General features: G+C 39.6%; 1 protein-coding gene across 1 annotated transcript in view; it reads left to right on the forward strand.

Moving 5' to 3' along the window:
- KEL (Kell metallo-endopeptidase (Kell blood group)) overlaps window positions 1-11,873 on the forward strand; it is a 22,227-nt gene extending 10,354 nt beyond the window's left edge. The window contains exons 9-19 of the mRNA XM_077781267.1: window positions 370-515; window positions 1,782-1,905; window positions 2,401-2,511; window positions 3,536-3,634; window positions 4,184-4,261; window positions 4,714-4,817; window positions 5,634-5,744; window positions 7,787-7,854; window positions 8,085-8,242; window positions 9,058-9,150; window positions 10,371-11,873. Coding sequence (XP_077637393.1) covers window positions 370-515; window positions 1,782-1,905; window positions 2,401-2,511; window positions 3,536-3,634; window positions 4,184-4,261; window positions 4,714-4,817; window positions 5,634-5,744; window positions 7,787-7,854; window positions 8,085-8,242; window positions 9,058-9,150; window positions 10,371-10,547 — 1,269 coding nt within the window. The 3' untranslated portion in view covers window positions 10,548-11,873. The remainder of the gene's footprint in view (window positions 1-369; window positions 516-1,781; window positions 1,906-2,400; window positions 2,512-3,535; window positions 3,635-4,183; window positions 4,262-4,713; window positions 4,818-5,633; window positions 5,745-7,786; window positions 7,855-8,084; window positions 8,243-9,057; window positions 9,151-10,370) is intronic.
- The last annotated feature ends 3,930 nt before the right edge of the window (window positions 11,874-15,803 follow it).

The raw sequence follows: 15,803 nt of genomic DNA on the forward strand, positions 1-15,803 counted from the left end.
TTGAGCAGCACAGTTACGTGTGACATTCATGCCTTCACTCTGGAGATCCAGATCTTCAGATATGAGATGCTGTGTTTAAATGCCATCGTCTTGCAATTTACACTTGGAGCCTGTTGAGCTTTAAATAACCCAGTAACTTACAGTCTTTTATTGACAGAGTTTTTTCAGGCCCACAACTCTCTCCCCTCCCCAGTGCTAATTCTCTTTGAAAAAAATCAGTTCTCCTTTTCAAGATGCACATTATAAAAGCAATTTAACTTGTGGAAAGTATCTCTTAAGATTATTGGGAAGACTATCCTGGTTTCCCTATTATTTCTTGTAGCCAGTTTAGATTCATAGTTCAGCACGTAAGCTTTGTTTTGCTTGCAGGAAAAGGCACCTGCTATTGACTGGCTGGCTTGTCTCAAGGCTGTCTTCCATCCTGTGCCAATGAACCTCTCTCAGCCAATTGCAGTGCATGACATGGATTACTTAAGCAACATGTCACAGCTCATTGAGAAATGGCACAAGGGAAGGTAGGAGTCTATATCTATGGTCGCAGTTGTTCATGCCCCAAGAAATATTTTCTTCAAATACCATAAGTTTAATAGATTAGAGGCTGCTGTGTTAGAGGCTGATGAATCCAGTAGTCACAGCAAGGCTGCTGTGGCTTTATATCCACAGGTTTGACTGGTGGATATATATGGCTTAGCATATATTCCCAATAGATTTGCACATGCATGCACCATGTATGAACACACATATAAAATAATACATTTATGTGTGTCACACAGAGAGTGAACATAGTGTCTTGATGGACACCCATCCATCCACAGCACTCATAGCAACATGAGCACAGATTGATTCTATTCCTCAGCTCCAGCTGATCAGGATTGGTCTATACTATTGAAATATGTGTGTGCACACACATGATATGCCTAACTCCAATAGCTGGTCTTGGGTATTCAGTCTGTTAAGAAGCTGGCCAAGATCTCCTGGTGTCTAATTGGATATATCACATGAATATATGATCCCCTGAGTCTTGCAGCCCTACTTTGGTTCCTGATATTCTGGTGTCTTCCTGTTAGAAACACACCAATACTATCAGGTCTCTTCAGTAGCTCCTCCCAACCACTAGTATTCCCAATAGCCAGCTCTCAGACTGATGCTCTCTCCAGAGGCTAGCTGGATCCAAAGTCCCTCCAGTAGTCAACTATCAGACTTGTCATCTCTCCAGTGTTCAGTTCCATCTTCACACACAGTGAATAGAATGTTACTTAACCATGGTATTTAATAAGTTGAGAGGACAAATCCTGGTTACCATATGCAGGGCTCAGTCAGGCAGACATCCTGACAAGCACAAGTTTACACTCAATCATTCCCTCTTATCAGCTTTCCTCTCCATTTTCCCACATATATTCTCCCAATTCACTATGATCCTTCCCTTTCCCTGCCTTTGGTCCTTCCCATAAACATGCCATCATAAGTCTTACATAATTCTGCAGACCTCTCATAATATTCTGTATGTTCCACCTAGTCCTAAAAAGTATCCTTCTCCAACTTCCCATAAAGAATCCTGTGCCCCAGCAGGGAGTTACCCCTTAAGTCTCCACAGCGTTTTGGGGAGTTTCTGTATTTGACTCATGTCAATGATCCCTCCTCAATAGCCCCAGGTGTATTCTGTTCAGAGTTCCTTGTTGTCATTGTTCAGGTTCCTAGGATTTCTCTGCCTCAAGTTACTACTCTGACACTTGCCTCACTTTTGTGTTTATGGTTACCAGCCTTCAATCTTCTGTCTGCAGGGTCCTTCACATTTATATGATTGTTTGTCTGGTTGGGAATCTCTCCCCAGCCCTTGACAGTCAATTCCAAGATGCACGCCTGGAGCTGTATAAGATCCTTTATGGAAGAATGGGATCTAGAATGGTGAGTTAGCCTTTCATCAGTTTCTTCAGCCTCCCCAACAGCTGAACACTGTAGCTCATGCCTTCTGAATGTTCTTGTGACACCTTAAATGAATGCAGTTTCTTAGATCTGTGGAGAAAAACTACTCTCTCATGGTATTTAGTGCTTCTTTTTTCTCAAAAGAAAGGTGTGAGTAGATATGACCCTCAGAAGTTTAGAGAGCTGAGTGTACTGTATCATGGAGTAGGGAAAAATATGTAGATGGTCACCTTTCTTCTATGGCTTATTCTCTGCTAATATACAAATCTGCATCTTGAGGGAAAGTAAGTGGACTAAATCATAAGGAAATAAATATTTGACTATAAATGTTTATTGTGCTAGCTTAAATAGAACTACATTACTTCTCCACTGCTGTCAATTTTAGACAGTGCTACTGTCCACACATCTACGTATCATTTTACTGATTTCCTAGTCCTTTGTTCTCACTCTCATGTGTCTACTTCTTTGTTCCTATAGATCCCAGCTGAACGCTGGAGGAAGTGCTTGACTGATACCAGCTCTTTCTTTGAGCCAGTTCTAGGGAAGATGATTGTGCAAGAAATTTTCCCTGAGCAGACCAAGAAATTTGTAGGTATTCATCTCTTAACCCCTAAGCAGAATTCATCCTCCACTCTTTCTTTTTTTTTGACATGCCACCTTAAGACCACATCAAGGCAGCAAAACCATCTGTAGGTTTCCTACCTTTTGTTCCTCTGCTTATGCATGTCCCTTCCTTTTTTGGGAATATGTCAGAACAGACATTAGTGTAATTTTAGAATAATCACTGCTAAATGCCAGCTGTTATCTTTGTCTCAACTGTTAGAAAAGTCATATGTGCAGCACCAATAGCTATGACAGCCCTACAAATGCATGCAATCTCTGTGTACTCCCTGGAATAACAGTGTTAACGGTATTCATCACCAATGAGACATAGCTCAGTAAGATTTTCAATTGCAAAGAGACTAAGCAATCATATGAAAACATTCTGAGTGGATCCTTGGTGAAAAGAACACTTGCCTGCAGTGTGGAAAAGATTCCTGGTTTTTTCATGCTGTGATGGTCAAAGTTCCTTTTTTTTTTTTTTTTTTTTTTTGAGGAAAGATAGTGTAGCACCTGTTTAACAGAGTTTGAAGTCTATAAGGTGGCAAGAGTAAATAACACAGAGAAAAGCTAATCAGAAAACCAAGACTACATGTAGGGAAGCATACATTTTAATGAATAAAGCATAATTTTGAGAAGGGTTGACTCAGATTGCCATAATTTTGGAAAGGGAGACCCCAGCAAGAAATACTTGTGGATACTGAATTTTTATTTTGCTGAAGTGGGGGACAATTATTCAATATTGAATGAGAAGGAATTGTCTCCCTCTTAGTTACTGTGAGAGGCCAGATGAAAAGGTGTGTGGGAGAGAATGGTGAGGAAAAACTGGAAGCCAGATAGCTTAAGGTTAAATCACTGTAGAAAATGAAATCTTCTCTTTCATCACACACAAAAAAATGGAATTTTCCCCCAGTTACTCTGTGGTTGAATTGCTAGAACATGGGAAGATGATAACTAAGAGTGAGCAATATTTTAGTGCAGTTGTGACCATGCCTTCTTTTCTCCATGGCAGGCTGAGCAGATGTTCTCTGTAATCCAAGATGCCCTCTGTGACCGCCTGGATCAGGTGGAGTGGATGGATGAACAGACTCGGCGAAATGCTAAAGCCTTGGTGCGTGCAGAAGGCAGAAATTACGGAGGCCTTCCTTTTCCTGAAGCTTCTGGAGAAGGAATGGAAGAGACCTACACCTTTATGCATTCCTACCTGCTTCTACAGGCACACAGTCTTAAATAGATGTCTTATTCATACTAAAACTTGAAGGTGGTTTTATGAGTGCCAGCATTCATGGGTACATACCCTGATGGGTAGGCATAGAGCGGCTCAGTTTTTATCTGTCCACGAATACTCTGAATTAACTTTTTTGGAAATACAGTTCAATTCTATACATCTAGTAAAGTTAAAAGCTAAAAAGCTGAATGGCAGAAGATAATACAAATAAAAAGATTAGAACAACATTAGGCCTCAGGTTGTAGAGTTGAGAAAACAGAGCAGCAGGACAAGATGTTTTCCTGAAACAGAGTAGCTGTCCTTTTGAAGGGCTGACTCACAGATCATGCTTACACTGGTTAGAAATAGCCTTTAAAAGGACTTGCCGAATGTAAAGCCTCAGAAATGGATCAAGTTTCTTTATGATTCTTTGTTTGTTTATTATTATTTTAGGTATCCAGACTACAAGTGGAGATTGGTTATCCAGCTCACATGCTCCAGACTGACAAAGTGAACCTGGAATACCAGAATGTGAGCTATATAATGTAAACATGCCTGCCTCATTATTGGCAGTTTACCTGTATCAACTGCTGTCTTGTCTGCTTACAAAAGAGGCTATGACCTCTGGAGCACATTTCCTACAGTTCACTTATTGGGAACATATGGGACCACAGAACCTTTATCTGTTGCTTCTATATTGTTGCTTATACTGTCTCCTATTTAGAATGGCTGGCCTGATAAAAGTAATTTATACCTGTACATATTCTGTTTGGCTTTCAGATAACATTCCTGTCATATCTTAAATTGAAGGTTTTTAGAAATGGGAGGGAAAAAACCTACAAGTATCCCATTGGTTTCTCTTTTGATGAACCTTTTTTTGATCCATGGGACTTTTCTTTTTCTCATTTTTTCTTTTTCTCAATTGTTCAATTCATTCTTCGCTTATGCCCTATGACAGTCACCTTCCCTGTCTCTTCCCTCAGCTGGAGATAAATGAAGACACTTTTTTCCTCAATGTGGTGGCTTGCTTGAAAGTACAGAGGGAAAATTCCTACCTGAAGCTCCTTCAGCATAACCCACAGAAAAGGTAAGTCAGATAGTGATCTGAAAAATATAACCAAATCACATGCTTGTGAACCAGCTGAGGTTGGAAGAGACCTGTGGAGATCACCTAGTTCAATCCTCCTGCTCAAAGCAGGATTAATTAGAGCAGGTCACTCAGAACTATGGTAGCTGTATATCTGTATCTCTCTTTTACTGTGGAAGAGGAGGAAGGGCAGGTGGGAGCCAGTGGGCAGAACTGGATTCAGTAGCTCTGAAAGTGGTTTCACCACTTCACAATGTTGCTGCAAGTCTGCATCACTGCATCCTGCTTTAGAGAAACCTTGAATCTGGCAGGCTGAGCCTTAGCAATGCTACCAAAGTACCCACCATTGTGAAGAGAGCACAGACCCCTGAAAAATACCCACTTTTTTTTGACCATGCACCCTTAATTAAGGGGAGTAGCTGATTCTCCTGGACTTCTTAACCAAGCCAACAGCAAGGCACTGTGATGACAGGAATGCTGGTGGAGCCACCTCAAAGGCAGGACATAGGATGCTTCAGAAGGAAGGCAGCATTGACAGATGGGCTTAGGGCCTTACAGCTCCTGCAGAGTATTCTATGCACTACTTGACAGGGAAATTGTGAAGGAGAATGTCTATGAAAACTAAGCTGTTAGTTCTGACCATCTGTAAACAACTGAAGATTTATTTCAGACACCTGTAACTCAAGAGAATTTGAGTTTCATCATTTGCTGATGCTGTGTGAACAGCTGAGCTATTTTTGCAAGCTCAGTGAAGGATCAAAGTGTGAGATAAGGAATTAATACATTCTCTAATTTCTCTTTTTATTTTGCTTCTAGCTGGCATGTGCACCCCTGGAGTGTGCATTCTTACTATTCAATAAGGCACCACATGGTGGTCTTTCCAGCTGGAATGTTCCGCAGTCCTTTTTTCCACATGGAGTTTCCCAGGTATGGAGGGGCTTCAGAGGTGCAAGGTGAATGTATTCCCTGGGCTGCACCATACTTCCGGGAGCAACCTTAGCAGGTGGTCTGTCCTTAATTTATTTTTCTCACTGCATCCCAGAAAGACACAGGAAAGGGGGGAAGCCCAGCTTTTTCTAAGCCAGATGGATACTGCTTGATGCATTCTGAGAGAGAGTGATCATTGACTCTGCTGAAGCAAAATCAGAATCGAGGTGAACCTGAACTAACACAAAGATATTACTCCAGAGCTAAGGGGCAGAAGTCATGTGTAGGTTAACTGCAAAGAAGACATTCCACCTTTGTCTCTTATTTTCTAAATTCCAAGGATTCCTCAAATCTAAGCCAGAAAAAATAGGAGCCTCACATAGCAACTTCTTGTCAGAAGTCTTTTTCAAATGTATCACAGTTCTTTTCTTTTTAAGAAACCATTTCTACTAAGCAGATAGATTTTTAACTCTGAGTCTTCCCCTGCAATAACAACACTTCTCTAGACCATACTCCTCTGGTTCTGTTCTTTCATCATATGGAACAGATCTCTTAAGCAATATTTTTTTCTGATAATAAAAGCACTCCAAACAGTTGACTGTAAACGTATAATTCTATGTTCTTTTTGCATATAATGGAGATATACTTGTCCTAATACCATTGTACTGAAAAATAAGCTCACATTGTGGCAAGAGGCTGAAGTTCAAAAGAAACATGTTTCAGTTAAAACTAATTATTTTCTCAATTATGATCTTCTAGTGCTTGCAGTATTTAATTAATTTATTATAGTATGAAAAAAAGGATATTCTCAAAAGAATAGTAGAAAATAATTTTTTTCCCCGTAGTATGGGCTATCACTTTATTCTTTCTCCATGAAAAAGTGTCTATGCCTTCTTATTCCTTTTGTATTCAGTGTTAGTAAAGCACATTTTTCTCACTGTCACCTCAGCTGAGTACACTGATAAGTAACACTTGATCAGCTTTTGATGAGTTGGTACAATAGCATTTTCTCAGATGATGCTCCTGAGTTTAAACTCTACTGGGAAAAGCCAATTCAGGTGACTGTCAGGATAATTTTTAAAATAAGATCTCAGCAAAGCAATACAATTGTTATAGAATCATAAAAAGGTTTGGGTTGGAAGGAATCTTTAAAGATTCTCTAGTTCCACCCTCCTGCCGGGGGTAGGGACACCTTCTACCAGACCAGGTTGCTCAGAGCTCCATCCAGCCTGGCCCTGAACACTTTCAAGGGTGGGGCATCCACAGCTTCTCTGGGTAAAATTTATAAATTGTCAGCTGTAGAGCTCCTACTGAGTTCCCAGTGATGGAATAATGATCTAGTATGAAAATGTCATGCTTCAGCAGTGTTATTCAGTGCATGGGAAGAAAGAATGAGCCCATAATTTCATATAATGAAAATGCATTTTGAGTGTTCTCTTCCTTGTGGGAATATCTGTAAATTCATTGCATAGAACCATAGAAATTCCATTTGAAAATAACTACTGGAGGTTTATAGGGCAACCTCTTGCTTGTAGCAAGATTGCTAGTGCTAGACCAGAGTAATTGCAGTCAAAACATCATGATTTTAATTTGCATTGCCAATTTTATGTATCCCTTCTCAACAAAAATTGTAAGATTGCTTCTCCAAACATCCTGCTTTTGTATAGTTACCATTGTAGTTGTTGTTTGTGCAGCAGTTCAGACAGCAGAGGTTCAATCAGGATATATATCAACATCAGCAATACCTGTCATTACAGGTAACAAAGGCAGAATCTCATTCACAGATTCTTCATTGCTATGATGGCTTATTAGCAACAAATACTTTAAAGTAAGCCCATAGTAGAACTTTAAGCATAGGTAGGATAATTTGCACTTGTATTTGCACTTTTACATGCCCGAGTAACAATACAGAGAAGGTGTTTCTGTGTAGTTCCAGAGTAGAATTCTGCTGTGGAGCACATGGTTGTGCTCAGTGGCTATACAGAATGCTCATTTGCCCCCTTTTTCTTTCCAAAAGCACTCTTTTCATCTTTATTTTTCAGTGCTGTGAATTTTGGAGCCATTGGAGTCTTCATGGCACATGAAATTCTTCACGCATTCTATGGTTATGGTGGGTACTGTCTGTAGTGTCTTCATTTACTCTTCTAGGTCCCACTGGTACTTCCCCTTAGAGGATCTGAAATCCTAGTCCTTCCATCAATATATGCATATGTTATTAAGGTAGATGAACTTAAAGGAAACACATTTCAGTCCATGCTGGCTACTAGGAATAATCAGTGATTGGTATGAGGAAGACAGGTGAATAAATAGCTTTACTTCTAGGACTTTTTTCCCCCACAGTGTTGCCTGAGGGCTGTCCTGCATGCAACAGGAATGCACTACAAAGCTCTATAGACTGCTTGGTTGAGCAGTATGAAAGCTACAGCTTTAATGTCAATGGTACCTTCACACTGTTGGAGAATACAGCTGACACTGGAGGGCTCGCCGTCGCTTACCAGGTATTATGATTTACTTCTGCAATCTCACAGTCTCATGATGTAACACACAAGATTGCCCTGCTGCTCCTCTCTCCCACGTCCTGCCCCAGTTCCAGATTTCTTGCACACCTGTGCCAGTGGAGCATGAGCCCAGCATATCCTCTGTTAGTCCAGAGAGAGGTTCCTCACAAAGCTTTGCTCATAGCCTCAATATGTCCATGTAAGACAATTTCTCCCCTTCACCACCTTTACTTACTGCTTATATAATGCATAAAATAGCATGCTATTGTATATATGCTTATGTTATACTTGAGGAAGTAAACTGAGGCATGAAACAGAATGTTGTGTGATGGTGAAATGACTCCATAACAATGTTTTCCGCAGTACTTTAGGGAGAAATTTTTGTTTCCTCATGCAGTACTTCACTTTAACTGCTGAGGGTGGTGTGAGATCCTTAGGTGTAAAATGGTGCTTGTTACATTCTTTCATTAAGAACACTGGGAGGCAGAAAGTCTTTAATTTATAGTCAAATATTTGTGATTTTTTTGTGAAAATAATTTTCATGCTTTCATAACATAATTATCGCATCATATGACAATGTGTGTATTAGTATCTGTGTAGTAGCATCTGAAATGGTAAGGAAAGTAATTATGTTGTATTCTCCCACTTTAGATTTATTTAGGGCATGGCCAGCAGCAGAGAGCCACAGAATGAGGAGATACAAACTTGCTAATTTATTAAATATATATTAGATTGATAGATTTCATTGACAGAAGACATGAGCTTGTGATACTGTCTAAAGAAGATTTATAATTATCTATTTTATCTCTCCACAGGCCTATAAGAATTGGCTGAAAAAGCACAAAGAAGAGGATTTACCTAAGATTGGACTTTCACACGATCAACTTTTCTACCTCAGTTTTGCTCATGTAATGAATTCTAGTCATGTGTCTTTTTCACTCTCCATTTCTTCCACACCCTTACAGTTTGTCTTTCTCAATATTCAATCACTTTCCCCCTTCTTCACAGAACTGAGAATGATCAAAGATTCTCTGAGATCCAGAATCTTATTTAGAAGCTAAAAATCGTATTTACAGCTGTTATGGATCTCAAAGTTAACAAAAGACCTGTCTGCAAATATATTTTTATAAAGCACTGAAATCCACCAAAATTAAGTCATAGTGTCAGGGAAAGCAGGCTTCACTGTCAGCTTCTGAGTACTTTTTTGCTGTTGTGAGCAATCTTACACATGGAAAGTGAAATCTAACTGTAAAAGTAATATATCTGTCCCTCCCTTCCTTCATTCACTTCTCTGTCATGGTGCATAGCTGGGTTTCACATCACTGATTGGCCGATAGTGAAAAAAGTGTTTCAAATGTTACTTAGAGACAAAGAACTAGAAGTACATGCACCCATAGTTCCCTGTTTCTGTGGGAAGCTCCATTAAATTGCACAGCTATGCATAGCTGTGCGGCCAAGTTCCTCGTGATGATGGCTGGATTTCTGTGCTCAAAAAATCACATCCTTATAAGTCATGCAATTGTGCAAAGCGAGAGGTTTTGTGTGTTTATTAAGTCAGAGGAGTGCATGAAAGAAACAGCTTATTGGGCCTTGCTGGCAAGATTTGCATTTTAGAGGCTAAATGACAGCTGCTGCATCATTTGTTGATAAAGAAGGACCTGAAATCATGAGAATGAAGACTTGAATTGCCACTTTAACAGCAGTAAAGTCATATCATTCTCCCTAAGTCTCTAGATTAGTAATTGGATTTTGTGTAAATGCTCTCCTTTGTTGGTGAGCACTTGTTGATTTCACTTAACAAGCTGAATCCAGGCACTGAGACATCTTTATCACTTTTTTAGATAGAGTCCAAGGTTGCATGAGCCTAGTCAGGGTGGCCTAAATTTTCTGTGTTCTGGACTATGCAGTATAGAAAAAGATGACTTGTCAGAGAGTGAAATGACGACAGAGAAGTTTAAGGAAAGAGAAAGCAATTTGAAGAAAATCTGACTATTGTTATCAGCCATGTATGCACATTTCCTTGTTTTCTCCAGCATCCTCTGACATGTGCAGAGGCATGAGGAGCCCTAAGTCTTGTTCACATGAGGACTTCCAGGCAAACTGACTTTTCTATTTTGTTTCCCTTCAGGCAATGTGTGGACACCAGGATCCAGAGAAGCTCCAGTCTTCCCTGAACACAGATCCACATAGTCCCTTGCCACTTCGTGTCTCTGGGCCTGTCAGCAATAGCCAGGACTTTTCCAATAGCTTCCAATGTCCCAGTGGATCCCCAATGAACCCAGAAAACAAATGCCGCATCTGGTAATGGGCATGGAAGAGCAGGAAGAGAGATGTGATCCCAGGGAGAGGAAGGCCTGACACGTGAAAATATGACCATCTTCTCAGAGCCTCTAGGGTGACATGGTGCTCTGAGCCACTCCTTTGCCTTCCTTTTCTTGTTATCCTTTGCTCAGCATTTGATGGCAGGGAAATTCTTAAACTGATCTCATGAGGAGGGGATCTCCTCCAAGGCTCTCAGTGCTCTGTCCCAGATGTGTGAAAAGCCCCAGGGCAGCAAGGTGACTGGCCAGTTTCTGGTAGGCAACACTTGTGAGGAATTGTGAACAGAAAGACTGTTACATTATTAGTCCTTCTATTCACTGCATTTACCTGTCTGCTCCAGCAGCCTCACAGTCCTCTAGAAAGGGCAAGTCCATCAACTGGAGCTGGAAGACTTGTTAATATCTCACAAGAGCTCTTGGGGAAATCCTGTGGGTCACTGTGCAAACCACATATAACTCACAAGAGAGGGAAGAATCCTCTCCTCTTCTTTTGCTAATAAATAGAGACAGGTGCTAGGAAAGACTCAGTGGTTACAACTTGTAGGCTGAAAGGTAAGTGACTTAATAATGAAGTTTACTAGAGGCCTTCTCTGCTCTGTTTTTGTTTCATCAGCAAAACTCAGACATAAGAGGAAAGATAAAAGCTCCCCCATTAATGGGAGGGTAACTGGGGAGCTGAGAACAGATTCTCTTTCTTTTCAAACAATATCCTCTTTTTCTTAAGTGTCTAGTGTTGAGGATATGGTAGAGGATGCAGTATGGGAGAGTCACAAAGGTTTCTAGAAGTTTCTGAAGGTTGAACAACTGGAATTCCAAGAGCTTCTCTGCATCCTGAACCTGGTTCTCTCCCTACATTTGTAAATATTTACCATCCAAGCAGAGACATAGAGATGTTGCAGGATTTTACTTTCTACTTGAAACTGAATTTTAGGTATTCATTTGCTTTAGAGCAAAAGCAGAGTAAGAAACAACACGATTTGGGGTAGCAGAAGTGCCTAAAGTACATTCTTAAGAGCAATGTAATAATTACATTTATTTCAGGGTCTCATAATTTAAAAAATTATACCAATATTCTAAAATTTACTGATGTTAATAAGTATACAAAATACTTAATGACTTTTGCATACTCTTCAAACTGTTCTTGTTTATGGGAACATTTTTATTTTACTTATTATATTGGCTGCCTGGGGATTGTTTGTGGAATAGATGATGGCAAGTTGGAAACATCCCTTATCAATGTAAGCATTTTAAAACTAACTGTGTTAATCCTTTTCAAGTACTGACAAATACAGCAAAATGTTTCCCAGGAACGGACTGTTCAGAGATTTTATTTTCATTAACTAACCAAAATAGTAATAAAGTGTTTGCTTCTGAAAAAAAATTACTTTGATTGCAAACGCTTTATCATCAGGCCTGTATTTTTTTTCTGTATTTGTACTGTTCACAACTTGTCTGGTGCTCTTAGCTGAACTTCGCAAGTAATAAATAGGAGTACCTCAAAATAGTTTGATTTATTTACCATCATAAAAATAATAAAATTAGGGTCATACTTATCATTACCATTTAAACAGTGTATACTCTTCCTTCCCTTCACTCATTCAATTATTTTCTCCTAGCAGCCTGTCCAGACAGGCTTTTTTTTTAAGATTCTAATAGCAAATAACATTGCATAACACTAAGTGTATAATATAGACATTATTTCAGTGTTCTGAGACTATTTGGCTTCTGTTTTTATTGTTTTAAAAAAAAGCAAAAGGAACAGACAATATGCACATTGAGGAGTCTAACTTTTCTTGGATCTATCTTGTTAAGTGTATGGGTAGGTACAGTTCCCTGGAATATGCTTTATTTTTTCTTGTTCTTTCAATATATGTAGAATTTAATAATATTCTGTTTAAAAGACAGGGTCGCTGGTGAAATTGGTGAGTTGAATTAATTCTTATTATTAGTTACGATGGTATTACACAAAGAACATATGGGAAGTGCAAGAAGGGAAGGCTGGATTAGAACAACATTACTGAGAATTTATTGTGTTCCTCAAGAAGAAAGGAAAACACTTTCAGTATGTGCACAGGGTCCTTGCCCTCATCTTCAGACGTGGTTGGTGAAGAAAAGCTGTATTCTCCAGTAGGTGATCATGAAACACATGTAGATGTTCACATTGTTGTCATTCATGGTCACAGAAATTATTGCAAGTTCTAGGTCATGCACCAAAAAAACCCCAAAAAACAATCCTGAGGAGAAGAGCCAGATCCAAGAGCAGATCCTTCACAGCTGAATTGCTCAGTGTCTCTGAGCCCTCATGCTCCACCATATCGATCACCTCCATTCCTTCCCCTGTTGATGAGGCCACAAATGACTCCTCCATTTCCTGCCAGCCTGTAAATGAGGGAAAAAGGGAACAACATAAGCTTTATTCTTGCTCACTTATTTCATACTTGAAGCCTTTTTACCTCTGCGTCCCTCTATTTTATTCTCCCTGCTTTCTAAACTGTCAAATTCTTTTCACCTTCACTGTATGTCAATTTTCTCCTTCATCCCAAGCAGATTTTCATTTGTACTTCTTTCTGCTCTCTGCTTCTCTTGTACTTTTCTTGTTTCTGTGATTCTGATTTTGAAATATTTTCTTTTAGCGATCGCTTTTTCCTTACTCCGCTTTGCATCTCATGTTTTTCTCCTTTCCTGTATTTTCCATTACAAAAGTTACCCCAGATACATTCTTTTCTCTTTTCATGGCCATGACTATAGCAGTAATAGGGTGTAATAGCCCTTAAAAGCATTGACTGGAGCCTTTATCTGAACCCCATGGATTCGAGAGCTGCATTTAAGCTCTGGTTTGAGTCTCAGATCTCTATTTGTGGTCTGCTGCAAATATACTTATCTCCAGCTCTGTCTCTATCACAGCTGTGCCTGGACCCTGCTATTGTGGATGCTGACCTGCAAATTGACCTCCTGGTTTGACCTTGAATGTGTCTTGTCACTACAGACCTGCTTGGTAGTCATGGGACTGTGTCTGACTCTATTTTCTTTCATTATTTGGCCCTGGTCTCCAGGTGTGTCCTGGACCTTTCCTTTCAGATCTCTGTAGGGTGTGAGGGGACAGCTGAGACAGGAGGCTGCAGTCAGGGCTGTGGGTGATCTACGAGGCCATAACATCTATGACTGGCCTGAACTTGTGTGTCACTCATGTCCTCTGGCCCCTGTAAGAGTGGGGTTGGGCCATCACTGGACTGTGTCCAACTCTGGTCTCCATCACTAGGTTTAGTCCTCACACTGACTGGCATTCCTCCTTGAGCCTGGACTTGTCTCAACATCACAGACCTCCCTGATGAGCTCTTCTCTGACCCTGACTGCCATCCCCAGGACTGCCTGCTGTGGCCTGTGCCACTGTCTGCCTTGTTACCCCGCTCCTTTGAAGGGTCCCTGTTCCTTAGGGATCATCTGACCTCCACTTCCCCTTGATATATATTTTGTTGTTCCTCCTCTGATTTTCTTTTTACAAAAAGAAATTTCTTTTTCTTCTGTGTCCACACCTAATCTCATTCCCTGCCCTTAGCTGCTCTCCAAGCCCCTTATTTCTCATCCTCCCTCTTCAGCCCATCCTCTCACCTGCTGTTGGACTGCTTTCCTCCTCCTGTTCATTCTCGGCAGTGCGAATCATGCTCTGACTTTTCACTGGTACTGAGCAGTAAGTGGCTGGGACCAAACTCATCAGATAGATGGCAAATCCCAGGAAAATTATCAAGGTTGCATTAACACCCATCCTATTTTGCTGTCTAGCACAAGACACTTTTGCTCCTCACTGCTTTTCAGGTATTGGAGTGTAGACATAACTACCACCAGGGTCTTGTTGGGGCACATTGTGACATCACAACACCATCTGACATACAAAGGTGTTGCATGTTGTTAGGCAGGAACACTGGGGACCTTCACCCTATGTAGCTAAGAAGATCCCAAAGGAAAGAGTGTGAAAGCTTTTGGGAATAATTGAAAAAAAGTATGTCTCTGCTGAAAGGTAAAAAAGAGAATGAAGGGGGTAGGATCATAACTACCTAATGTGAAAAAAATCACACTTAATCCTGAATACTTCTGCATCTGAGAGCTAACTGAAGAAGTCGTCTTCTATAAAACTGGTAGAAGTGGAGTGGGAAATGTAATGAATTTCCCACTTCAGTGCTTAAGCTATTATGAGTAATTTGTGCTGTTTGGCTGAAACAGCCTTAGTAAATAGATTTTTTTTTTAATCCAGTCAAATGACAAGCATTTATTTCAAATGACCTCTAGATGGTGATCTAACAACATCAATGTAGAAACAATTCATCTTGCAAAGCACCTATTTTAAGGAGAAAAAGACCCATCTCATGTCTTATTAACCCTTGCCATTGACTTTGACAGACCAAATTGCCCACTCTAATTAAATCTCTGTCCAGACTGCATTTTAGAACTCTGGTAATGAATTTTCACCATGTGGCATAGAAGACAATTTTCTAGTTATTTTCAAACTTACATTTAAACCAAACTATTATTTGCTGTATCAAATTTCTTTCACATTCCTGAAATTTACATACAGATTTATGATAATATTCCTTGGATTTTACTTTCATTTTGTTTGGTTTTGTGTTGATTTTCATTTGTGTTGGTTTTGTTTGCAGGGTTTTTTTTTGTAGTCTTGGGGGGTGGCTGTCATTTCCTGTTTGTGGGTTTTTTGTCCCTTTTCTACTATTAGCAATGGTCCTTTCATTCAAGCTCTTCACATTTGTTTTCTAGATACCCAAAAGTCAAGTTGAGGAATTAGCTCATTAAATCAATATAACACTTTTCCTGAGCTTGTGATGGTTACTAAAGACTTAAGCATATGCAAGGATATATATATATATATATATATATATATATATATATATATATATATATATATATATATATATATATATATTCTGCTTTATAGCTATTGAGATATCTACACCAGGTCTTAGGTCAACTTCAGCTTGCTGTTGACATTCAGTGATCTCTTTTCCTGCTTATCTTGAAAAGATTTTACATTCAGTACAGAAAATGCTAATTAGAAATATATTTCAGGAGGTTAGAAGATCAATTTTGCATAAATCGAGTGGAATTGTTGAATGTTATATTCAATAAATAAATAATGTGTTTGGCTGTAAAATAAATTTCCACTCTAGTGGCTCTTACTGAATGGTGTAATAATATACAGTACAATACACTCGATGTCAGGAGGTATATAC

The sequence above is a fragment of the Lonchura striata genome, chromosome 2 (genome assembly GCF_046129695.1).
Source record: "Lonchura striata isolate bLonStr1 chromosome 2, bLonStr1.mat, whole genome shotgun sequence".
NCBI classification, from domain to species: Eukaryota; Metazoa; Chordata; class Aves; order Passeriformes; family Estrildidae; genus Lonchura; species Lonchura striata.